The sequence below is a fragment of the Alternaria ventricosa genome (genome assembly GCF_023758065.1).
Source record: "Alternaria ventricosa strain BMP 2768 chromosome Unknown scaffold_19, whole genome shotgun sequence".
Classification (NCBI taxonomy): domain Eukaryota; kingdom Fungi; phylum Ascomycota; class Dothideomycetes; order Pleosporales; family Pleosporaceae; genus Alternaria; species Alternaria ventricosa.
The window spans coordinates 296,777-321,105 of record NW_026055699.1 but is presented as its reverse complement, the minus strand read 5'-3'; the positions used below and the strand labels follow the sequence as shown (position 1 = coordinate 321,105).

The 24,329-nt window shown below is 52.9% G+C and overlaps 11 protein-coding genes across 11 annotated transcripts; 9 read left to right on the top strand and 2 right to left on the bottom strand.

The window, feature by feature from the left end:
- Positions 1-2,829: 2,829 nt before the first annotated feature.
- Positions 2,830-3,877, bottom strand: J4E93_009044 (uncharacterized protein; the record flags this gene model as incomplete). Its single annotated transcript, XM_049346938.1, has 2 exons — positions 2,830-3,345; positions 3,398-3,877. The coding sequence occupies 2 exons, from the start codon at positions 3,875-3,877 to the stop codon at positions 2,830-2,832; spliced, it is 996 nt and encodes a 331-aa protein (XP_049195893.1).
- Positions 3,878-4,154: 277 nt separating this feature from the next.
- J4E93_009043 (uncharacterized protein) lies at positions 4,155-4,513 on the top strand (the record flags this gene model as incomplete). Its single annotated transcript, XM_049346937.1, is given in 3 exon segments — positions 4,155-4,161; positions 4,179-4,185; positions 4,315-4,513. The coding sequence occupies 3 exon segments, from the start codon at positions 4,155-4,157 to the stop codon at positions 4,511-4,513; spliced, it is 213 nt and encodes a 70-aa protein (XP_049195892.1).
- Positions 4,514-6,046: 1,533 nt separating this feature from the next.
- Positions 6,047-6,495, top strand: J4E93_009042 (uncharacterized protein; the record flags this gene model as incomplete). Its single annotated transcript, XM_049346936.1, has 2 exons — positions 6,047-6,158; positions 6,206-6,495. 2 exons carry the CDS (start codon positions 6,047-6,049, stop codon positions 6,493-6,495), a joined length of 402 nt encoding a protein of 133 aa, XP_049195891.1.
- Positions 6,496-7,352: 857 nt separating this feature from the next.
- J4E93_009041 (uncharacterized protein) lies at positions 7,353-7,966 on the top strand (the record flags this gene model as incomplete). Its single annotated transcript, XM_049346935.1, has 2 exons — positions 7,353-7,417; positions 7,486-7,966. 2 exons carry the CDS (start codon positions 7,353-7,355, stop codon positions 7,964-7,966), a joined length of 546 nt encoding a protein of 181 aa, XP_049195890.1.
- Positions 7,967-8,630: 664 nt separating this feature from the next.
- J4E93_009040 (uncharacterized protein) lies at positions 8,631-9,881 on the top strand (the record flags this gene model as incomplete). Its single annotated transcript, XM_049346934.1, has 1 exon — positions 8,631-9,881. The coding sequence occupies one exon, from the start codon at positions 8,631-8,633 to the stop codon at positions 9,879-9,881; it is 1,251 nt and encodes a 416-aa protein (XP_049195889.1).
- A 92-nt stretch (positions 9,882-9,973) lies between these two features.
- On the bottom strand, positions 9,974-10,987 carry J4E93_009039 (uncharacterized protein; the record flags this gene model as incomplete). Its single annotated transcript, XM_049346933.1, has 2 exons — positions 9,974-10,451; positions 10,524-10,987. 2 exons carry the CDS (start codon positions 10,985-10,987, stop codon positions 9,974-9,976), a joined length of 942 nt encoding a protein of 313 aa, XP_049195888.1.
- Positions 10,988-11,869: 882 nt separating this feature from the next.
- On the top strand, positions 11,870-13,516 carry J4E93_009038 (uncharacterized protein; the record flags this gene model as incomplete). The annotated part of the gene is made up of 1 exon (XM_049346932.1): positions 11,870-13,516. The coding sequence occupies one exon, from the start codon at positions 11,870-11,872 to the stop codon at positions 13,514-13,516; it is 1,647 nt and encodes a 548-aa protein (XP_049195887.1).
- A 1,439-nt stretch (positions 13,517-14,955) lies between these two features.
- J4E93_009037 (uncharacterized protein) lies at positions 14,956-16,358 on the top strand (the record flags this gene model as incomplete). Its single annotated transcript, XM_049346931.1, has 3 exons — positions 14,956-15,435; positions 15,508-15,968; positions 16,031-16,358. The coding sequence occupies 3 exons, from the start codon at positions 14,956-14,958 to the stop codon at positions 16,356-16,358; spliced, it is 1,269 nt and encodes a 422-aa protein (XP_049195886.1).
- Positions 16,359-18,004: 1,646 nt separating this feature from the next.
- On the top strand, positions 18,005-19,645 carry J4E93_009036 (uncharacterized protein; the record flags this gene model as incomplete). The annotated part of the gene is made up of 4 exons (XM_049346930.1): positions 18,005-18,447; positions 18,607-18,917; positions 18,964-19,424; positions 19,475-19,645. The coding sequence occupies 4 exons, from the start codon at positions 18,005-18,007 to the stop codon at positions 19,643-19,645; spliced, it is 1,386 nt and encodes a 461-aa protein (XP_049195885.1).
- A 633-nt stretch (positions 19,646-20,278) lies between these two features.
- Positions 20,279-22,473, top strand: J4E93_009035 (uncharacterized protein; the record flags this gene model as incomplete). The annotated part of the gene is made up of 3 exons (XM_049346929.1): positions 20,279-20,335; positions 20,585-21,089; positions 21,137-22,473. 3 exons carry the CDS (start codon positions 20,279-20,281, stop codon positions 22,471-22,473), a joined length of 1,899 nt encoding a protein of 632 aa, XP_049195884.1.
- A 583-nt stretch (positions 22,474-23,056) lies between these two features.
- J4E93_009034 (uncharacterized protein) lies at positions 23,057-24,130 on the top strand (the record flags this gene model as incomplete). Its single annotated transcript, XM_049346928.1, has 1 exon — positions 23,057-24,130. One exon carries the CDS (start codon positions 23,057-23,059, stop codon positions 24,128-24,130), a length of 1,074 nt encoding a protein of 357 aa, XP_049195883.1.
- Between the last annotated feature and the right edge of the window lie 199 nt (positions 24,131-24,329).

Here is a 24,329-nt window from a genome sequence, read left to right as displayed (position 1 = left end):
CAAGTCTTATGCCGACTCAGGATCTTGTACACCTTTGCCACACGAGTCCAGTGGGTCGAGTTTAGCCTTTCGACACGGCTTGCGGCGTCCTCAGATCCATATCCAGTTCCCCGCTCTCTCGTGCTGAAAGAAGTAGGTCAGACGGTTCCCAACGAATGAGCACTGCGCAACCCCACGCTCTAGAGCGAGCACGCCGTAATCAACCAGCGACCCAACCTCAAGGCCTCCGTACCCGGATGATGGATCCCTTGCTCTGCTTAGACGTGATCCTCTCCATATTTACCAAGGTATATTGTGACGCAACCACTTTGCACTCGGGCTGCAATACCGCTCGTCTGACAGTGTTACAGCATGCTGACCGGCCAGGACGTAATGCGGCAAGATAGGCTCTATCCAAGGGGTACCGATACTTGCTACTTCCCACCGGAGATTGAATGTGAATATGTACAAGGGCGTTGGTACCGATCCACGAGGCCATACTAGTTTGCCCGATGCACAGCTGACCCGTATCATCATCTATCCCGCGGCTGACACTGTCATGAAGGACAACAAGTCCCGTATGCGTTACGCCACAAGCTTCATTAACACATTAGCGAAGCCACTCACGCGCCAGTCAGCCAACCAACTTTGTGTGACCAAGTTGCACCTTATTATTACACCCCATGCTACCAAAGTATCATGCAGGAGGCTCCATCCATTTGCGCCAAAGACAATGCTTCCAAGGTCGGTAAACCCTCGCTATCTTTTCCAAATACAATACGGCAAGCTAGCTCGCCAAGCTCAGGCTCTTCTTTACTTTATTGCCGGGCGAAACTCCTTCAAAGGCAAACGACTTGCAATTCGTCGGCTGCCTAGCGCTCGATTCGCACAACGATGTTCCAGCTTGGACATCTGGCGGTGCTTTCGACGCACGCGGCGAGTCATCGTGCCACCATCATGCAACAACCAACAAAGGCAACCGGCTAACACACTCTACACCTCCCTCCGTGCTCAGAAGCAACTCTGGATTGTCGTTTGAGGGGCCGATTGCAGCTAACCCTCTCAGACAATGCAAACGAACTCTGCGTACAGGAAGGACGTTGCACCTGCCGGAACGGATCCCAGGCCGCGCTTGCCCGTCTAGGTGCTGCAGTACATCGCTCAACACATACAGTTCAGCTGTCTTTGGAAGAGCGACGCATCGCTTCCTCACCTCAACGCGAGACATCCTCTGCACCACGTGCATGTCACCGAGCGGATTAGGACACCTTGGCTTGCGCCACTATGTGCAATCACAGTAGTGCGCGCCCTCCGGATCGACCTGTCGAGTTCTCGCTGCGCATCCCAAAGCGACTACTCAGCCTTGTGCAGGGACAAAGGGAAATGGGGCAGTCAAGAACGCCGCACGCAGCCGTTGACCCAAAGGATCCGTAAGACGTGCAGACAGTCTCACCGGCTCGCACAAGCGGAGTGCCGACCAACTGGATTCTATGCTGATTACGGACACGTCGCGGGGATTGACCACCGACACGAAGGCTTTTCATGTGCATCATCACCTTCCATCGTTCGTCTCTCACTGCAGCTACTAGTGTTGTGGCATGCTTTCAAAGGGATCACCTTCCCCGACTGCACTGCCTGACAGGTTCGGACTCCACACAGCTTATATCCCTGCCGGCATCCATCTATTCATCATGGCTTCATTGGACGACAACTCCCTGGTGCGAAAACGGATATGTCACGGCACGCATGCTACCTGGTCAGGATTCCCGGGTTCCAACATAACAGGCATTGTCGTCGCCGATGGGTTCGAGATTGGGCTCCGCTACGTGAAAACGACCGTCGCCTGGGCCAGGAAGCTCGTCGATTCAGTCGTGTCGTAATAATAAAGTGCATCTTGGAAGCATGTCTGATACATTTGATGTTGGTATGCTAATGCAGTAAGATCCAGAGCAGCTTCACGGCATGCTTCTCATTCGTTCGGGACCACATGTTGAAATATACAGGTAACGAAATCAGAAAACACTCGTATATCAGAGAAGGACACAGCCCAAGAAGGAAGGTAGCAGAATGCGTATGTGGTACAAGTCCATGTACACTGTGCAAGATACTAGTCAGCTTCACTCTACCATCTTTCCGTGAACACAGCTGCACCACTCTAGTCAGACCGATAGTCCCATAAATCCAAACTTTTCACACCAGTTTCCACACATGATGATGCATCAGCGACTTTCCAACTAATACTCACGTCACCTCAAGCACTAACAACGTCTCCACCACATGACCATCATCTCAGATCTAACAAGAACCCCCATGTCTCAGCACAAATAGCATGCTCGAGCCACGTCGCAAATTCATCCGACGGCCGTGCTATGGAAACAGTGCGACATGTTTCATATCACTGCGATAGTAGTAGGTGTTTGAAACGGGCATCGCATTGGCACCGATGGTGACATTTGCTTCACTAACAAACACACCGCCACGATTCTAGGGCTTGGCCATGCGCATAGATACTGACGTCTTTGTTGCTCGTGTTGACGTTTGACTATCTAGCTCTGCATTCGGCGTTGCTGCGCGGCCGCTGGTGCTGAGTTGCACAGCCACGGCCTTAGGTTGCCCACCGGATGACGACTTCGTTCTCACGATGGCTCAGCCCCTCAATTACACACATGTGGCGGGGAAACAACATGTTGGTCAGCAAGGTAGGCGTCCAGGTCATCCTTGATGATATGTTCATGACGGATATGAGTCAATTCATGGCTGAGCACTGTGGGCCCACGTATTGTAGTGGTATATTTGCGGGACCAACTGATCGTTATACACATAGTATGATACATGCTCCAACGCCCCTCTCTAGAACAGCTTGTTGTCCGCACTGGCCTTGGCCGCGTCTCTCCTTGCGCTCTGCTTCTTCCTGTCTTTTGCCTCACCGGGCGGCTTGAAGAACAAAGACGGGCTCTCGCCATCCTTCATTGTGTAATTCAAGTATCCTCTATGCGCTGGATCGCGGTAGTACTCGATGTCCTTTCTTGCCGTCGCATCGGGCAGCCTGTACTTGTATTTCGACCCGATCTGCTTCATGATAGCAACCATAGCCTCCTTCTTCTTTTCTTCGGCGGCCGTCTGGAGCGCGGTGATGATGGGAGATGGGATCTTGGCGGCTGCGGAGCGAGCAGTGAGAGAGACGAGGTCTGGCGAGGCTTGGATAGAAATGGTGGGGTGTGAGTCGCCGCGAAGGACGCGCTTGATGGATGTGGGAGAGTAGAAGCGTGTCGTCACGCTGCCGCCAAGGGCTTCGATGCGTGCGATAGCGTCGGCGGAGGCGCGTGAGACGACGATGTGGATGGGTGTGGTCAATTGCTCTGGATTCTACGGCCACAATTAGCATTCGCGTAGCCATCATTGATTAATCTTCTCATACCCTCGCGAGCAGCTTCACGCCATGCCTCTTGACACCGTGCAGACACCTCGACTTGGCCAATTCCTTCATGGTGATGGGTTTCTTCGGGTCCAACCTCCCCTGGTCAATCCAGCTCTGTATCCGGTCCAGGTTTATGGGTGACATCTCGACCTTGAACGGGTTGTATTTCCCCCGCCCTCGCTCGGGGTTGGTGATCCATTGTGGTGTCTGACCTCCCTCGAAGCCCGCGGGGACTTTGCCGTGTGCATGCTGACCCTTCTGACCCCTTCCACCAGTCTTTCCCTTTCCCGAGGCAGGACCGCGACCTCGTCGGATCTTTTTATTGTAGGCGCCTGCGTTGTCGGAGAGCGAGGAAAGAATGGATGCGCATCTCTGCTGGGCGGGCACGAAGAGGGGGGCGACCGATGTCGCTGCGGGTGCTCTGGAGCATATGAACAGGAGAGATGAGGCGGCTCGAACCGCTCTTAGCCGTGGTGGCATGGCTGTGGATGGCTATCTTCCTGCTGGCGACGAGCTCGTTGGTGTTGAGCGAATGCGAAGATTCGATGATGAGTAAGCGGCCATGTCCGCGGGATCTAGCCTCATGCGGATGTTAACTTGTGCAACCACGCCGCATGTCCAATCGCTCCTCAACTCCACGCGTCAAAATGATCTTCCAGCCCCCTCGCTTCAGCTCGTCTTAGAGACTGGCTGGCACCTTGTCTGAAATCAGCGAAAACCTCATTTTAAGGTCCATGACCGTAGATGAACCTTGACAATGGTTCGTCTTTTCCCGCCTCAGGGTACAGGTGAGTTGACGACTACATTGAATTTAGCATACCAAATAGGTTCTCACTAACGAAAAGGTCTACATCCTGCTACTCCCAAGAGAGAAGAACCTAATATTGCAAATGGTGCCACTGTATTGGTCTTCTTAGCGCCAACAGCGGCCACGGCAAGGACTGGGGCGCCCCAACCACGCACCCCAAGGATGGGACTGCCTGGGGAAAGGCATTGAACCCATCAGCCGACAACAACAACACCAACAACGACAAGGCTTCGCCTGCTACACCTGCAAAGGGCTTGAACGCCGCGGCTCCGTCCTTTACTCCTGGTGGAGGCACTGCGAAGAAGTAGTGGGTACGTCTACGAATGGAACAAGCCTGACTAGGACATAAGCTGAGACTCAAGCAAGAGGAAACGGCGTAGATGGTGACGGCGAATATGACGTCGACACAACAGGCATGTGAGGTGTACGTGTTATAACGTAGACTCCTAGGTTACTGTTTGTGCGTATACTTGGAGGACGGTGTATTCGTGTATTCGCCAAACATTGAGATGTTGGAATGCGAGCATTAACATGTCAAGCGCTCAGTGCACGAAGGCCAGCGTGAACCTGTCTGTGTATAGCACCAGAACTAGACTTGCCAACAGTACATATACTCTATATCTCCCTATAAAGCTTCCTGTGCTCTTGCTAACAAGCCTCGCATAACACATCTTCCTGCACATAAAAACCCCCATCTACAACAACAACACCAAAAAACATAAGCAACAACCCCTTCCACAACCCCAACCCATTCAACGTCACCGGCCTCGGCCACGGCGCAGACTGGGGTACAAGACGCCCCTACGACGCTCGCTCCCACTCAGCCTGGGGCGCAGGCAGCGGCGATCTCCAAAGTTCATCTATTCCCTACCATACATCCTCAGACATGCGATACTTGGGTCCGTACATGTCATATCCTTTGGATCCAGACTCGCCGCGCGGAGGCTCTTGGTATGGCCCGTACGGGGGATCGCGATGGGGCGGAGGCGGTCGGGGTGGGCGGTCTCCTTCTCCGCCCCGGGGACCGGGCTACTATGATGATTTTGAAGAATATGGTGGATCGCAATATGGTGGAGGTGGGTGGGGTGGGCGGGGTAGGTCGGGCTCTCCACCACGAGGCGAGGGTTACTATGATGATTTTGATGAATGGTGGTAAGCGATGGTTCGCGTTGGCAAATGTACTCATCATGGTCTGACGTGTGGTACTCTTATGTTAGCTAAAATAGTACCATCGAGTCATAGTTGCAGAACTCACCGTGTCAATTATGTGCTCGGGTCACCCACTGACGCTTGATGGCAAATGTATGCTATGCTGTTGAACGTAAATGTCAATCATTTCCGGCACCTACTGATATCAGAATTGCCCCTATGGAGACCTGGCTTTGCAGGATGCAAAGACATTCTGCCAAAAGCCCCGTTGGAAATAAAATGAGGGATGTTGGTACCGACATCTCATGAAGATATGCTGGCTGCGTAAGCTTGCGGATGTCACTTCTTAAATCCATGTATTTAAGCTTCTAAACTCCGAGGGTTTTGTTCAAAGCCGTAGTAATCCATCGGCCAAGATCTTGTCATGCATTGGGTTGAGCCTGCAGTTGCCTGTGACGGCAAATCCTATAGGACGCCTAGACCCAGCTTACAAATGTCCTCTTGGCAGAGCCTTCGCGACAGTGTGATGCTTGGTGACTGCCATCGTCATCATGTGAAGGATCCCATAGGGTGTCCGATCGACGTAGGTTTAGTATAAGAGGTAGCCGCGTGTCAAATAGAAAGACCGTAGGTATCGTACTTCGCCTCGTGTAGCTCACCGAATTTCTAGTCTAATCTCTGACAAGACCACTATGTCGCATCTTCAATACTTCGACTATCCTGGCTTCGGTGAACGATCAAAACGGGATCTGAACTACAGCCAAGCGGTCCGCATCGACAATCGCATCGAGATATCCGGCCAAGGTACGTCGCCCACTGTGTATAGATCATCCAATGCTAAACACATCCAGGCGGCTGGGATCGTACAACCGAGGAGTATCCAGAAGATCTTTCGAAAGAGGTTGATCAAGCTTTCGACAACGTCGAACATGCTATTCGTCAGGCTGGTGGGGAGGGCTGGGACCAGGTCTACAAGACGCGCTTCTACGTTACCGTACCGATTGATGAGATTGCGGAGCCGATCATCCGTAATATGAAGGAAAGATGCAAGAAACATGGGCCTCTCATGACAGTGGTTCAGGTGGTGGCTTTGTATAAGACGATGAAGATTGAGATAGAAGCAGATGCGCACTTGGGGTGATTTGCGCAGCAACTTTGGAAGATTGGAGCGCCTTCCGTTCCTGGTAGATATTCAGCGCATTTAAAGAAACTTACATACGTAAAGAATACGAAGCCCATAAGATGTAAAATGTGTATGTGAACGACGCGCGAAGAGAGAGTCAGTGTCCCGTACTCTATGTGGCCCCACTACGTCATCGTCATTGCGGCTGCCCGCTAAGTGGGGCCATGACTGCGCCACAGGTCACAATGATCACTCTAGGTAGCCTCTCTCTTCCAGTCTCGACGACGACTGAGACGCCACTGAGGTAGCATCGAGAAATGAGAAGAGCTCCTTGTTCATCAATCGCGGCGTTGCAGATGCCAGAGAGCTTTCCGCGGCCATTCACCCGCCTGCTCGTGCGCCACGGAAGTCGCCATCGCCATCGCTGACAATCGTCACGACTCCTTCGCAACGCAACAATGCCAAATCGATTCCGGAGCAAGCTGGAGCATGCTGGAAGAAAGACAGGCAATTGCCTACGGACAGTGCTCTGGCAGACATCCAAATGCCTCATGTGGACAGTTTGCGCGCCTTGCATCTGTTGCTTGCTAGTATTCCTGAGCCCTGGTCGACATGGAAGAAGACGAAATCTCTCGCACGAGATAGTACTACCAACGATGCCCACACCTCGCAGACGCGCACTTTCCACTTCAGGGGACTTACAGGAGGACCAAAAGACGCTGGCCCAGCCTCGCTCAGCGCTTCTGAGCAAACTACCGTTGGAGATTCGGCGAATGATCTATGAGATGGCTTTGGGAGAACAGACAATCCATGCGTTGGTTTTGGACGGAAAGTTACTTACTAGGAAGTGCACACTTCGAAACTGCCTTTGCTACATGCCCTGTTCGCCTGGTCAGAAGCTGCAATTGGCACTTCCTCTTCTAAGAACGTGTCGGCAGATGTAAGTTGAGTCAGATGCAATTGCACAGTTTCAATACCAGTACAATACTAACATATAACCGTTCCTAGCTATTCTGAAAGTATCGAATATCTCTACAAAAGCAATGAGTTCTTCATGTCCACAGACTTGGAAGACTTTCCAACAGCAGGCTATCTCTGCTACTTCTTCCAGCCCCAACGTATCATGCAAGTCAGCAATCTCAATATCGAATGGGACCTTGATCGCAATCAATACTTCCAAGTCAACTTGATGCCTGCGCATCACCGAGTTGAGTGGTACAGATTGTGGGATGGGCTCAGTAAGATGACTGGTCTCAAGAGATTGCGCATCAAGTTGTACTTCTGTCTCGACCTCTGGCAGGGATGCTATGGCGAATTCTGGGAACAGAACAGCAAGGAGATTTTGCAGCCTGTCAAGAAGATCACGGCCCCAAGAGACTTTGTCATCACTCTTCCGAATTGGCGATGCTCGACTGATATCGATACCGGCGAATCCAACTGCGTCTTTCAGCTACCAGAGAGGGACGACCAGGAAAGTAGCGCGTCCTGACGCGTCGAGGGACGATTCTCGGACGATCTTAATCACACGAACGGCAGCTTCTCGGGAATGGCTGTGGAGTATTACGGATGCTCATAAGATGTATGGGGCTTCGCCAAACTCAAGCCGAGGGGATACAAGGACCTCCCAAAAGCCAATGGAATCCATGTTGGACCAAAGTCACCGCCTGGTCGGAGAACAAGACCCCAAGAAGCAAAACGCAGCCAAGACACGACATGACAGTGACGCACAGGAACCATGCACCCAAGCTCCCACCAGCGGCTTGAACAGGTCTTGCTCCGCCCGCTGTGCCGGCGCGCGTATCTTATCGCATCGTTGATCAACGTGACAGGCGGCGTGGACTTGGCAGCTTGGCGAGCTAACTCGTCGCGTATAGCTTTCCACAACCATCTCGTTCTCCGTCCGCCATCATGCACAGCCAAGAGCTTCGAGCTAGGGTAGCTCCACCACGTGCAGTAGCTGAGCAGCTCAGCTCGAACACCTTGAGCCGTGCGGCGTCCTGTACTTCGGCGTCTTTGATCCATCCGAGGTGTTGTACAGCTCTGGCCTTTTCCCGGCGCAGATAAGAAGCGTCATGGCCGCCAGGATGCTTGTCCTGCAGGAACCGTTCGCTCTTGCAGGTTCCCGGATACTTCGGGGTTGAGATCTGCTCACGATGCGCTCTTTCATTGCTACCTCCGTCCTCGTCGGACTCGCGTCCGCTGCCGCTGTACCTGTTGTTGCTCCCCGTGGAGACGGCTATGGTCATGGCCATGGGCACAGCAAGTTCAACGTCCAAGTCGGCGTCCGGCCTTACTACCTCGTCGACAACATGGATGAGAGTCCGTTGAAGGAGAAGCTGGAGAGCTGCTCGGAGCAAGAGTTCAAGACCTCGGACTTTGTCCTTGCGCATCGTGGAGCGCCGCTTCAATTCCCTGAGCATACTCTTCAGAGTTACAAGGCTGCGCATCGCATGGGTGCTGGCCTGATCGAATGCGATGTTGCGTTCACCAAGGACAAACAGCTTGTCTGCCGCCACGCTCAATGCGACTTGCACACCACGACCAACATTCTCAACACCACACTCGCCGAGAAGTGCACGACCCCCTTCTCGCCCGCCGCCAATGGCACTGCTGCGTCGGCCAAGTGCTGCACCTCGGACATCACTTTGGAGGAGTTCGGTACCCTATGCGGCAAGATGGATGGCTTCAACCCCAACGGCACCACGGTAGAGGAATACATGGACGGCACACCCTACTTCCGCTCGGATCTATACGCGCAAGATTGCCCCAAGCTCATGACAGTCGACGAATACATTCCCCTGGTCGACAGCTGGGGTCTGAAGTACGCGCCCGAGCTCAAGACACCAGAGGTTGAGATGCCTTTTGATGGATACACACAGGAAGCGTATGCTCAAGATCTAGTCGACAAGTTCCGCGAGTACGAGATCGATCCGAGCCGTGTTTGGCTGCAGTCTTTCTTGCCCGATGACGTCTTCTACTGGATCGACAACGAGCCTGAATTCGGTATTCAGGCTGTGTACCTCGACGAGCGCGTTGATACTCCGGAGGGCTACGCCAATGCTACTGCCAGCATCCCTGAGCTCGCTGCTCGTGGCGTTAAGATTATGGCGCCCGCTATGTTCGCTCTTACCAAGTTGGATGATGACAACAAGATCGTGCCTTCCGAGTACGCCATCGCTTGCCAGGAACACAATCTGGACATTATCGCGTGGTCATTTGAGCGCTCTGGGTGGCTGCAGGTCGATGGTGGTGGTTACTACTACCAGTACGTTGCCAACCGCACCAACAACGATGGCGACATGTACGATGTACTCGATGTACTTGCCAAGGATGTCCATATCTTGGGTATGTTCTCGGATTGGCCGGCCTCAGTAACCTACTATGCCAACTGCATGGGCTTGTAGGCGACACAGCCTTATATAGATCCCAACAAGGAAGAAATATATCATACATTGGTCAAATGACCTTGCTTACAATAACGCAAAGTGATCCTCTCTCAACCCGCATCATCCTCAACATCACTTGCGTTGCCGAAGATCCTTAGCTTTACCGTACTCTCCCCCATATCCCAGTCCGTCCTACAACTCGGATACGGCAGCACGACAATAGCGTCGCGTGGCTTCGTCACCATCCTCACACTATCCAGCAGCATATCCTCTAGCTCCATCCATTCGCTCTGCCAGAGCCACTGCGGACTGGGATCCATCAATATGACCCGAAGATGCCTCAATCCCTGCATATTCGCTATTATCGTCCACGCTTTCTCCCAATTCGCGGTATCATCGCGGTACACGACGCGATTCGAAGGACCGCGACTCATATAAGGCAGCGCGCGGATAGCCCAGCGGAGATGTAGCGTGCGGATCGAATCAAGGCGCGGTTGTGGGATCGAAGCGGGGAGGTAGAGGAGATGCGTGATGTGGAGGAGGGAGAAGGTATGTGCGCGATACAGATATGAGATGGCTTCCGAGTACCTAGATTGCAGGATACAGTCAATTTCCACAACGCCATTGTGATTGCCATGAGAAGGGGAGGGCAATACATACATGCGCCTACAAGCCCTCAACACAGTCGGTCCACCAGGGTACAACCTCGCGCCTTTCTTCCCAAACACCAGCACGCGACACATGTACTCCCTCCCGCCGTCTCCCTCGCTGTCGCACAGGAAATGGCCGAATCGCTTCTTCTTCGTGCTCAATGTCAGATGCACAATCTCCGCCCCCATGACATGTTCGTACACCAATTGCCGCAGCTCAAGCGGCAATCGCGTGAAGAAGTCGCTCTGGCCCTGCGCGTGCGTGCGCGCATCCATATCGACATCCGGCTCAGACGTTAGACTGATGGTGGATGCGCGCGGGCGCACCGTGCCGTGCTCCGGCGGCGCGGCTTTGAGCGAAAACGGGTTCCGGCTTTTAGGCTTCGGGGTCGACGGGTCGGTGGAGGAGGGAATGTCGGACGGTGTCCAGCGTATGCCGGGGAGGCGGCTGAGGAGTGACTTTGGGGGCTTCATTGCGGGATTGATGGGGTGGAGATGCGGAGAAGGCGGTGGTACTGTACCTAGGGAAGGGTGCAAGGACGCCTCCCTTGCGTGGGCGCGCCAGCATCAGCCGCGGCGCAAAGTTGGGCAGAGTGGTGATGGCGATAGGCTGGGGAAGGGTAAGCGTGCGGGGTCTTGGCCGCCAAGCTTGTTTCGAGCAAGCTTCGTCTGGGGGAGTGGGGGAGGTGCTGTGCCCGTGGGGTTGTAGATGGTCTGGTTTGCTACTTTGGCATGCTAGCTATCGATATGGTCTTTCCATGCGCGCGTCTGTTCTTGCCTTTATGTGCTCAAAAAGCGATACCAATACCCTGGCCTGCTTTCCGAAGATCGCGTGAGAGGTACCGTACGTACGGAAACTCGCATTCTATCGCTCAAACAAGTATCGCGTATTCCTCAGTCTTGATCGGCCGTATGTACTAGCAGTGCCGTACATTCTGGCATAGAGCCATTGCTTTGGTCATACTAACAGGCAAACTTCGACAATGCCATGATGATGCCGTAAAGCCGTCTATCTCCATGGCAGAATTGGCAAGACCCAATCACCCAATCAGGCAACTTGTCCGCCTTCTGCAATTTCAGCTGACTGGCAAGACCATGCCGAAAGATGGCAACGAAGAATGCAACTCTCGAGGAACAGCTTCGAATGCTCCCATTCAGCTCTGACCTCCACTAAATCTGAATCAACTGACATACCGGGCCATCCGGACGAATACCGTCTCCAAACGCCACGCTGTATTGGTGCTGGTATACGGCACAGCCACCTGCAGTCATGAACCAAGCGCGCTTTCCCGGGGCGTAAAGTCACTTTGTCATAGACAGTGCCCCACGATAGACTACAGCTGAATTACCTCTATCATGGCTAAGCAAGAAGACAAGACCATGAGGAAGCGTCTTCGCGCTTGTGAAGAGTGCCATCGTCTAAAGATCAAGTGCGACATTAGCACCAATCCTGACGCGGCAAGCTGCGAGAGATGCACCCGCAACAACCTGGAATGCGTCCCTGCAGCGCCACGCCTTCAGCGCAACCGCATCCAGGAGCTGGAGGCGCAAATTCAAGAACTCAGCAATCTGCTGCAGAAACAGAGCAACAACAGCCCAACGCCAAGTCGCTCCCCTGGCGGACTCTCCACCAACACGCTAGGCCGGTCGCCCGGTAGCCTAACAGACAACCACTACGACGCCATCCTGTCATTCCTTGATGCGCGCATCCCGCCTATCCAGCAACAACACCTTGTTCATCTCTATGCGCACCAAGCCGGATCGGCGTGGCCTGTCGTACGACTCCCAGGAGATCTCGAATATCTCCGCACAAAAGCTCCTGTCCTACTTCTCTCCATCGTAGCATACACAACTACGCAAGAGGCGCAAGGCGTAGATCTAGAGACGCACGATGAGATAATTCGCGAATCGATGCATGTCCTCGGCGAAGAGGTTTTGGGCCGAGGACAAAGATCGCTGGAACTTGTGCAGGCACTGCTCATAGCCACGTACTGGAACAAGATTCCGCGAAGAGGTCTAATGGGGAGTTGTTACCAGATCCTGCAGTTAGCCGCCGACATGGCCATTGATGTAGGCATCGCGGGAAACTCGCTTCAGCCCACTCCTCCAGCTTACTTTTGCCGGCATCAGGATGTGGGATCGCTGGAGGCACGACGTACCTGGCTAGCCTGCTACATGGCACTCTCCAGCTCGTCAATCAGTACGCGCAGGCCGAATCCGTACCCTTGGAACGCTTACCACGATGAGTGTCTGTTGTACCTGGAAAGCCAAGGCGATGCTTCCGACATGCTACTCTGTCAGCTCGTTCGCATTACCCAACTGGACCAGGAGATATCCAATCAACTATACCTCTGCCAGATCGCTACGTTTGTAGACGGCAACGATTATAACACATATGCCGTTATCGAGACCATGAAGAACAAGCTCGAAGCGTGGGTCGCTCATATCCCACCTAGCCTTGCAACGTCTCAGACGCTCAAAGTGTGGTGGCACGCAGCCATGGTTCACCTGTACGAGCTTGTGCTACACACGCCCACGAACAAAGCTTCCTTCGCAGCGCCCTTCATCCCAGGCCGCATACCCGTCAAAGACTTTCCCAAGCCGACCATCATCATCGCGCCTCTCAAAACGAGTCTCGAAGCCCTCGTTCAGAACTGCCATGCCGTCCTCGATACGGCCGCAGAAATGGATCCAGCTCTACTTGTTAATTTCCCATCATTCTGCTTCGCACCAACAGTCCTATACTCGCTTTTCGTGCTGGTTACTGTCATGGTAGCTTCGACCGACCCCGCCAACACATACGGTCAATGCCTACCGAACAACTGTTTCCGCATTGAAGAGTTTGGACTCAAGATGCGCAATCTGGTCATGTACATGAAGGTCCTGGATCCTACGCTAAGTTGCTTCACCACGCGTATGTTTGATGCGACGAGTTGGCTGGAGCAGTGGTATAACGACTACACTGCTATTCTGCAGCGGTACGAGGCAAATCTAGTTAACTAAATCGCATTATACGGTGGTATCTTATAGAATTGCAACGTCTTTTGAAGTTAGATGGCACGGCGAACTTTGGCCGTTGGTGTCGATCAATTCATCCGTCGTGTTACTGTTGATTGGTGCACGAATCCATGGATGCTTGCTGCCGCATGTCGCATGCATAAGCGTGGTCAGCCACGTTCTGGCCGTCAGCCATCCTGCATCGGTATTTTTTCGCCAGATGCTTGAAGAGATGACGTTTCAGACACACGGAAATGTTTTTCTATGGCTGCGGTTTGGTGGTCTACTGTCTGATGATGTAGTTGTCGCGCGTAGATGTTCGAATACACATTTAGCTGATGCGCAATCTCGCAGTGGGCAAACTGGCTAAAGTCCGCTGTCTCGTCCGCGTACGCTAATGACGGTAGGGAGGATTCTCCGTTCCTGCATGGGAAAACGCCCTGCGCTGATGCTCGTTGCTTCACCATGTATCGCGGTGATCTGGTGCCGCTCTTGTTCAACAGTCCCGAGGTCACCTTGTGTAAATGCTCGTCAAGGTCGCTGTAGTACCCAAGTACTGTATACAGAGCGGATCAAAACGACTGTCATCATAAAATGCTACTCTTTATAGTCTAGCATCGTCAGGCGAGCAGTGAGCTATCGCGACACCTAGTAGCCTCTCGCTTACATCCTCACCCCTCACTCTCTCCTCCCATCGTGACTCTCGCCTTGCACAAGCACCCGACAACCACGACGCCACAAGCCACAACGTTATTTTTGGTACCTCCCCAAGTACATTGACCCACGACTTCTGGCGAGTTCCTGCCGTCCACCCTAGCCCATCGTGTGTTTAGCGACGGTTGTTGCAGCACGACAAGTGGATACCGGCATGCACGCTCCCGCACTGCCCCCTGCTGATTCGCCACATCGTACACTGGGAAGGAAGGCATAGGGCTGTTAGATCAAGCAGAGGCTTGGCTTTCAACGTCAAGAGTGCCTAGGTGTTCTAGTGAAGCCATCATGATGCCTGCGGTGGATGATGATGCTATATTTGGAGTATGCTGCCTTGATCGTGCACTTCTCGATTCAGGCTACCTAGTCATTATGAGTCGACAACCTCGAAAGTGTTTAGAGCCAGGTGTTGTGGTTTCGGTAGAGCAGGGCGGTGCTATATTTGCCACGGGTTGCATTGATCGTGCACTGCCGGATACGAATTGCTAGGTCTTGGCTGGCAGGAGTCGAAGATGTCATGGAAGTAAGCACACAGGAAAGGGTAACCGGTGAGTGAGATGGGGATGTAGTTGTGCATGTGGAGAGGTTGGGTGAAGCCCACATCATGGGCATGGGACACGTATAAGAGAGCCTCGTCCTTGGGCTTGAGGACGACATCACAGCATTGCATCTTCAACTTTAGGGCCTACAAAGCAATATCTTCTTCAGCACCTCACTTTACTCCAACGCTCACCATGCGTCCATCTCAAGTCCTCTCTTATGCCATTCTGGCAGGCACCAGCGTAGCCCAAGGCGACATTGGCGCTCTCCTGGCCTCACAACCCGACCTCAGCACTCTCCTCGAACTAGTCGGTCTTGTAGAGGGGCTAGCAGACACGCTCTCTGCCGCTTCCAACATCACCATCTTCGCTCCTACCAACGAGGCATTCGCAGCCGTACCACGCGATGTACCCGAGGGCCAGGCCATCGAGAACAAAAACGACACTATTGCCATCGGCGCCCTACTCGCCAACCACGTCTTCAAGGGCGTCTATCCTGCAAGTGCCATCACCGATATCCCAACCTTTGCGCAGACACTCCTCGACAGCTCATATGTGAACGAAATCCAGCCGTTCTCCAACTTTACAGGTGGGGCCTACAATGAGCTAGTCAAGAATGGAGAAGATGTCTGTGTCATCTCTGGAGAACAAACCATCTCCACTGTTACTGAAGCTGTAAGTATCCATCATATGTACCCATTGTCACACACATCATGCATCACCAACGACACTAACACAACCCCCCAGGACATAATGCTCGGCGCCGGCATAACAATCCACAAAATCGACACCGTCCTCTCCTTCGGCGCGCCCTTCCAACTCTTCACCTACCGCTCGGGCTACCTCGCCATGAACGCCGCCCTCGAAGCCGCCCGCCTCGCCATCGACTTCGGCCTCTCGAGCCCCTCAGCCACCGGCCTCAACATCTCCGACTTCACCATCTTCGTGCCCACCAACTCAGCCTTCGAATCCATTGGCTCGGTGCTTGAATCCGCGGACCAGGCGACGCTGCAGGAGGTGCTCAAGTACCACATCATTCCTAGTAATGTTATTTTCTCGACTGCGCTGGGTAATGTGTCGGTTAAGAGTCTGCAGGGCGCGGAGTTGGTGTTTACGGTGACGGAGGATGGGAGGGCGTGGGTTAATGGGGCGGAGATTGTTTATGCTAATACTATTCTTTTTAATGGGGTGGCGCATGTTATTGATGGGTAAGTCTTCTCCTCCCCTCCCCCCATACCAATTATCACACATACTGACATTCCATTCCCAGTGTCCTCAACCCTCTCACTCCTTTCGACCGCGCTTCTCTCGAGCCATCTGCCCCGGCATCCGACCGCGTTGCTTTCGAAGGCGCATCTTCCGTCTCTGAACTCCCCTTCTCTAGCGCTTCTCTCGCTTTCGGAGGTGATCTCATGACCTACACTACCACACCTGAGCTCCTCAAGACTGTTGCTGCTGTTGCGACACCTACCTCGGATGTTGACGCTACGACTACAGGTTCGCCTATGGAGACTTACACTGGTGCTGCCATGGCGATGCTTCCCGGTGCTGGTATGGCTGTTGCTGGAGCTATGGGAATTGCTGCTGCGCTTGTCTAGAGTTGAGATGGGACGAAGTGACGGAGAGGAGGATGCGACGGTTGTGGATTGAATCGAGAGTCTGCATATGAATGCGCACGCATAGATGGCATACCACCTAGATTTCTTTGAGGTGTTTCCCTTGGCAGGCATAGTTGTAGCGATCTCGAAATTCGATAATGAGTAAGTGCTAGAGCGTACCTAGTGACCACTTTCCAAGGCGATGATTGTTTCTAGTGTCTCTGTCTTGTTGCAAAACAATCCTGCTCTGTGGTTATCGAATCTTTGGGCGTGATGAGGGGGAATAATCGACTTCGCAGCGTCAGAACCACGACGTTGAGCCAGAGAACGTTACGCAGTGCCGCGGGGTATACTCCGTAGGGCGTGGTAGGGCGTGCACTGGAGAAATCGTTATCAGTACGCTTCTGACCCCTGCGTTCAGTCTGAACGGTAGTGACCAACTAGCGAGGTCTCTCAGCGAGCAGGAATACGAGGCCGGAATTAACAACATCTGGTGTAGCAGTGTCGTTTACCGGCTGCAGGAGGTGTTGAATTCTTGGATCAGATTTTGGAATCCATCCAGGAGGAATCCAAGATCACTTTCCAATAAAATCAGTGTAGTTCCAAGCTGTTTCATGTGTATAAAGGTATCGAATTGTTGATGCATCTGATGATGGAGTCGAGGTACAATTCCGGCCAGACCAATCACAGCAGCCTCATCGGACCCACCAGAGGCGCATGTTGGGCCGATTCTGCGGCTCTCCGCGGCCCTTCTTTTCGGTAGTTTTTCTGGTTGGCTCCCAGCCGAGCCGCTGTTAGGACTCGTGATGGTCATCGAACACCGTTACAGAGGCATGTCGTGTGTCATCAGGTAGGCTCTGAGTGGTAAATTGTTGTAGTTGATGCGAGTCGTTTTCATTGCGAATGTAGGCGTGTTGGCCATTCTGGTGTGCGATGGTGTCGATCGGGCCGACTTAGATGGCGTTGTCACCGCCGTAGTCGGCATCGTGATGGACGCCTTTGAGAAGTGGCATGTAGAGGTCGTTGCAATTGCCTTAGAAAGCCTAAACTTATTTTCTATAATAGGAAAGGGTTTCGAGTGTCGCAATAGATATGAACATGTTGTGACCTTAACATCCAGTCGATAGTAACACGTTAAGGACTTTGTGAATAGACACTGAATCACCAGCTGCGCACCTCTTTTGTTGCGAAAACAAACTTGAAAGCATGATGGAAATTTCATTCCAGGATTTCAGTGATATTCCAAGCAGTAGGAAAGTAGCATCCGTGGCGCCGCCTTCGCCCTCTTCCTCTGCTTGATACAAGTCTTGGCGGCGACGAGCCTACCCTCCCAACTCATCGAGGATATCAGGGGGAACCTCTGGATCGAGGCCGGGCATCGCAGGATGTCTTCGGGTCAAAGTCTGCTGATGCAGAAAAGTGATCCAGCCATTACGTACGTCTTATCTTGACGAGGCCGGTGGTTTTCCGTGGCCGGTTTTGATTCCGGCCTCGTAGGATATAAGCTCGTTGCCGCCGTCGCTGTCGAGAGATGTTTCAATTCATCCCAACTCCAACATTCGGCGCTCGGACCAGATCACCAGCATCAAAGCCTGAATACCTTCAGTCTCTTTGACTTCTCTGACTCTTCAATACCTCTTTGCACTATGTCTTCTTCAACCTTTGACTTCCCTGTCATGAAGGACACCCGTCCTGATGATCGCACTCTCCCCGCCTTCATGGTATCCACCACACGAGGCTTCCTTCCTCGTCAAGAACCCATCGTTGAACTACCAAAGGAGTTCGCTGCTCTTGAGTCTATCTTGCAACGCATGCCCATCAAGACACTGTCAGGGGAGCCAGGTCTACTTGCCAACTTCACCTTCGGCGACACCGTACTCAAGGAGCTTCCTGACCTTACCTCAGAGGTAGAGAAGTATCGCGATGACCTGGTTGTCATGAACGCCCTGTATCGTGACTACTCTTTCTTGGCTTCTGCATATCTCTTCGAGCCTTGCCATGAGAGACATGTAAGGGGAGAAGAGTACGGTCTGGGTCGACAGTCGCTACCGAGATGCATCGCGCTACCCATCGTCAAGGTTGCTGAGATGTAAGTGGCAATGCTTTCTCCTGCCCTCATGTGGTGCTGGTCTTATGTCCTCGTCCCCTAAGCTTCACCCCCTTTAAGAAAAATATTGGACACCTACCTCCATAGGGATCACGATGTACTCTAGAGTATATGACATGGCTGACATTCTTGCGTGCGCAGTGCTGGTTTCAAGCCGTTCATGGAGTATGCTGGGTCGTATGCGCTCTTCAACTACCGCCTGGAAGATCCATCACGGGGCCTCGAGTACGACAACCTTCGCCTGATCCGCGCTTTCGAGCATGGCTTAGATCCCACTTCGTCCGAGGCAGGCTTCGTTCTCGTCCACATCGCTATGGTCAAGGAGTCTGGTGCGCTTGTCACAGGTGCTTCAGAGATGCTAGAAAGCTGTTTGGCCAAGGACCGAGAGCGATTCAATGACGGCCTTCGTACTCTGGTGGGTGGTCTCAGGAACGTCAACGCCGTGATGAACAGTAAGTGCATTGCTTGGGTGCGTGAGTTCGCGACTGACGAGATTAGCCATGTGGAACCGTAGCAAGCCGCAAGGCTACACCAACTTTCGTACGTTCATCTTCGGCATCACCTCACAATCCATGTTTCCCAACGGTGTCATATACGAGGGCGTGAGCGAAGAGCCAATGTCTTTCCGCGGCGAGTCGGGTGCCAACGACAGCATGATTCCCATGTGCGACAACTTGCTTCAGGTCCAGATGCCGGAGACACCCCTCACAGACATTCTGAAAGACTTCCGCCAGTACCGCCCTGGCAACCACCGCGAGTTCCTGGAGGCTGTTCGTGATTGCGCTCAGCAGTCGGGCGTGCGCGAGTTCGCGAAAGGCGACTCCGTGTCAGCCGCGCTCTATCTCCAAGCTCTTGATCAAGTTCGCGACTTCCGCTGGCGGCATTGGTGCTTCACTCGCGAGTACATCCTCAAGCACACTTCGCACCCGACTGCAACAGGTGGCAGCCCGATCGTGACTGTAAGTGCTTCCTTGGCTCGACGGTCCTTGCTCCTACTGACGCGTAATAGTGGCTACCCAACCAGCTCACAGCAGTACTCATGCAAATGGCGGAGACCTTTGAGTACTGCAAGACGATCAATGGTGTCAGCGATATCATGGACACAGTCAACCACCAGCGCGAGTCGCTAAGGAAAGAGGTGGAGAAGTACTGCGGGGAACGAGGTGTTGCAGCATCATGAGGGGGTATGCTTCCCACGTCGACGGCTCTACCCTTTCTCTTGTAATTCGTAGCCAAACCACGATACATTTATTTTATGCCTTCTTTACGACATGCGCCTTTGTTGGAGTGCTGCCTAGTCGCGACATTTTCGTGTTCCGCCCTTTTTGATGATGACTCGCGTAAACTCAGCGATGCGAGGGCGTAAACACGTATCGCATGACTGTAGCGACAACACTACGGATGACGCCGCGGTGATTGTGGACCACGGAGGCTGTTAGTGGTGTAATGGTGGTGGTTCTGGGATGAGTCAAGACGCGCTACCGCGTGAGTCTCAGCGTCATGGCTCCGGCGGCCTTCTATCGATAAGTAGGCCCCCGGATCTCCCTAGCAGCTCCCCATCGCCATTGCCAGCGCCATTCCAGCACTTGCCACCCTTCGATGCTCACTGCAAGACAACTCATGGAATATTCACACTCCTTCCAGCTCCCGCGAATACCAAACGTCTTATTAATACGGCGGACTTTACGGAACATCTCCTGACAGCTCCAACCCCACATTCATACCACCATCACACCACGTACATCGGTCGCTGCGAATACCTTGACTAGGTCTACCGCTGGATATTTCATAATCACGTGCTATCTTGCATAATATGGCCTCCCGACACGAGCCTAAGCAGAGCCCAGCTGAGCGGCGGAAGGGCGAGTCTGTAAGTAACAACACAAGGGAAGCCCATGTCTCCCCAAGCTGTGCCCCAGATGTACCCCAGACATATATTCGTTGCTTTGACACAACGACTATGGTACGGGACAACCCAATCCCGTTGGCTCACGGTTCGCGCCGAGTAGTACAACCAGGGAAATGGGGCTTCTTGTAGTACGAAGGCGATCGCATCGTACTTGAGACGGATTACCCATTGAGGCCCCAAATGACCTATTTAAGCTAACGAATATACCAGGCGCTCAGCGAATTCGCCGACTACGTCCAAAAACAACAGGCGCTGCGCCGACCGCCAGGCCAAGCCCCCGCCGTCCTCGAAGACCACGATGAGCTGAGCATCCTCGACGAGCTCGGCCTCTCCGATGATAACAAGGCGCACATCCGCCTAAAAACGCTCCTTACCGACCCCGCCGAAGAGAACGTCGCAGCGCTCGCTGAGCATATCCAGGGGCGCCTGGCAGAGGGCCATGGGGAGGCTCTGTTCGATGTTGGCCTAGAAGACAGCGGTGACTCCATGGGCTTCACTGAGGACCAGTGGAAGTTTGCCTTGGAGAGGATACGAGTTGCCTGCGAGAAGATCAAGGCCGACTACAAGATGCTCATGACGCGGAACGTTGGCGGTGACGTCGAAGTCGGACCTCGCAATGCGAAGGAGCTTGGCTTAAGCGGCAAGATGATCTTGCGACAACAGCCGCAGAGTGTCGACGATGTGATCGAGACGAGGATAGCAGTTGTAGGAAATGGTGAGTGCCTCCAGGCGCAATTGAGAATGTACACTGACCATTGACAGTCGACGCTGGCAAAAGCACCATGCTCGGTGTCCTCGTCAAAGGCGGCCTCGACGATGGCCGTGGAAAAGCGCGCGTCAACCTCTTCCGCCACAAACACGAAATCGAGAGTGGTCGAACCAGCTCAGTCGGCATGGAGATAATGGGCTTTGACAGCAAGAGCGAAGTCGTTGTGTCGAACGTCGCAGGTCGAAAACTTACTTGGGAAGAGATTGGACGGCGATCCGCCAAGGTCATCAGCTTCACTGATCTCGCCGGTCACGAGAGATACCTGCGGACTACCGTATTTGGGCTGCTGTCAAGCGAGCCCAACTACTGTCTCTTGATGATCGCGGCAAACAACGGTTTAGTGGGCATGAGTAAAGAGCATCTCGGAATCGCTCTTGCGCTCAACGTCCCCGTCATGGTCGTTATCACCAAAATCGACATTTGTCCGCCACAGATCCTTGAACAGACTATAACTCAGCTTTCCAAGATTCTCAAATCTCCAGGAGCGCGAAAGATACCGGTATTCATCAACAATAGGGAGGAGTGTATTACCACTGCCACCCAATTTGTGTCGAGTCGCATATGTCCTATCTTCCAAGTGTCCAATGTCACTGGTCATAACCTGGACCTGGTGCGCATGTTCCTCAACGCACTACCACATCACGGCAATTACGACGCCTCTGCTCCTCTAGAATTCCATGTCAACGACACATTCTCGGTTCCTTTCGTTGGTACTGTGGTTTCAGGTGTTGTCAAGTCTGGTGAAATACATTCTGGCGACACAGTTCTGATCGGTCCCGACAGTCTTGGCCAGTTCCAAACGACAAAGGTGCGTTCCGTTGAGCGCAAACGGATACAAGTTCCAGGATGCTCTGCTGGCCAGTCTGCTAGCCTCGCACTGCGCAACGTTCGGAGAAAAGATGTGCGAAAAGGCATGGTCGTTTTGCACAAGGCTGAGAAGCCTGATCCAACAACCGGGATATTACCAGCCCCGAAAGTGTACCGCGAGTTCGTTGCCGAAGTCTTGATCTTGTCGCACGCGACGACTATCAAGACCAAGTACCAGGCTATGCTACACGTTGGACCAGTGTCCCAAACCTGCGCCATCATCGACATCGATCGCCAGTACATTCGCACTGGCGACCGAGCACAGGTAGCCTTCCGCTTCGTACAGCGACCGGAGTACTTGACTGTCGGCGATCGGATACTCTTCCGTGAGGGCAGGACGAAAGGATTGGGTATTGTCAAGAGAGTCGGTTATGACTCCAAGCATCCGCTAAACCCGGAGTTGCACAAAGACGACAAGAAGAAGGACAGCCAACCGGACGGGAAGAAGGTGGAAACATCATGACGGGTTAGAACGTAGAAGTTAGCAGAGATCTCATGATCTGCTTGAATAATCGCATGAGAAGATTGAATGATGTTACGTAATTAATGCCCTAGAGGCTAGCTGTCATGAATGATACAATGATTCCAAATTCGCATGAGACGATTCCAGCTGGAACGCAACTTTGCTGTGTCGAATGTGCTGGCACCGCGAGCATTTCATATGATAACGGTTATTCGTGCTCAAGTATGGGATTTGATACACAGGGTTCGAGGTGCCGCAACGTGTTGAAGATCGCGGTGCTGACAGCCGCGTATCGATAACAGTGCCGCAACGCTGGAACTCCTGTGGCCTCCAAGCTTCTGAGCGACAAAGCGGCACCTGTCTGGGCTCACAAACCTCTTCATCATATTTTTCATCTCACGTGCGGACTTTCAAGAAACATCTCCATGTCAGCACCAATCAACCTCGATCAGGAGAATCGCAGCGCAACGCAGGCGGATCGCCGCACAGTAAGACGGCACTTGATGTCATCGCGGCGTTTTCAGCCATCCCAGAAGGCTGTCGAATCACTGTGGAATATTTCGCAAAAGCAGAATTACCCATCATGGCCACCACAGACCCCGCCCAGTCCACTCTGTACCCCAAGATTACGACACACATTCCCGAGATCATCGAGCAGCTGCGGCGCATGAACCGCGACCCTGCCCAACCAGAAGCAAACATCATTGTGGACCCTATGCCTTTCATCGGTACAGTCAAACTTCATGGCACGCACGCAGATATCCTCGTATACCCTGATAACCGCATCGTCTTCCAGTCGCGCAACATAACTGGTTTGTCTGTCGGAAAAGATAATCAAGGGTTTGCGGCAGATATGTCAGAAAAGACCGCAGCCGTACTTGGACTGCGAGATGTGTATCTGGCACGATGGAAAGAGTTGAATCCTGGCGCAAGATTTGGAGAAGACTCACCCGTTGTCATGGCTGGAGAATGGATAGGCGATAAGATCCAAAAAGATGTCGCCATTGCGCAACTATCACGTCGCTTCGGCATCGTCTCGGTTAACATCAATGGTACATGGCAAAAAGACGAAGAGTACTCTGATATCTCATTGCCGGACTACGATATATACAATGCCTCTAGAGCTGGCGTCTTCCACACAACACTCTACCCTGACGACTACGAACGCACAGTATCAGAGATCGAACGCATGACCGAGGAGGTCGCCGCTCACTGCCCATTCGCAGCAACTTTCGGTATATCCGGCTTAGGCGAAGGCATTGTCTGGAAACCTGTAGCTCCTCGATACAACGCCGACACTTCTCTATGGTTCAAAAGTAAAGGAGGGAAGTTTAAACCTACTTTCTTCCGCTTTCCGAAACATCATGAAGGCGCCGATGTCATCAAAGAGCGAAGAAAAGCAGCCGCAACGGTAGCAGCTGCATGGTGTTCACAGCAGCGGTTAGAGCAAGGCTGGGATGTGCTCCGTGAAAAGGGTATTGAGAGGGTTGTGAGGGCACTAGGCGACTTTCTGAAGTGGATTCAACATGATATCTTGGAGGAAGAGAAGGGACATATCAAAGAGCATGGTGTGGACGAAGCGGCGCTGAAGATTGAGATTGCTAAAATTGCTAAGCCGTGGTATAGGGCAAAGCTTAGGGAGTGCGACGCCAGGTGATGCCAGACAAATTAGACGAAGACCATAAGGAAGAGGCTTGCTGGACGTTGATTGCGAATGATGCGCACGCACGACGATGGTTTGTGCTCTTGTGACGAAAGTCACAAACTTCTGGCACGCTTTATTAAGGTATCATCGCTCCCTTGGATCGCACCAACACAAGATACTCATTGCTCCTTTGGTTTTCATCACGTCCACA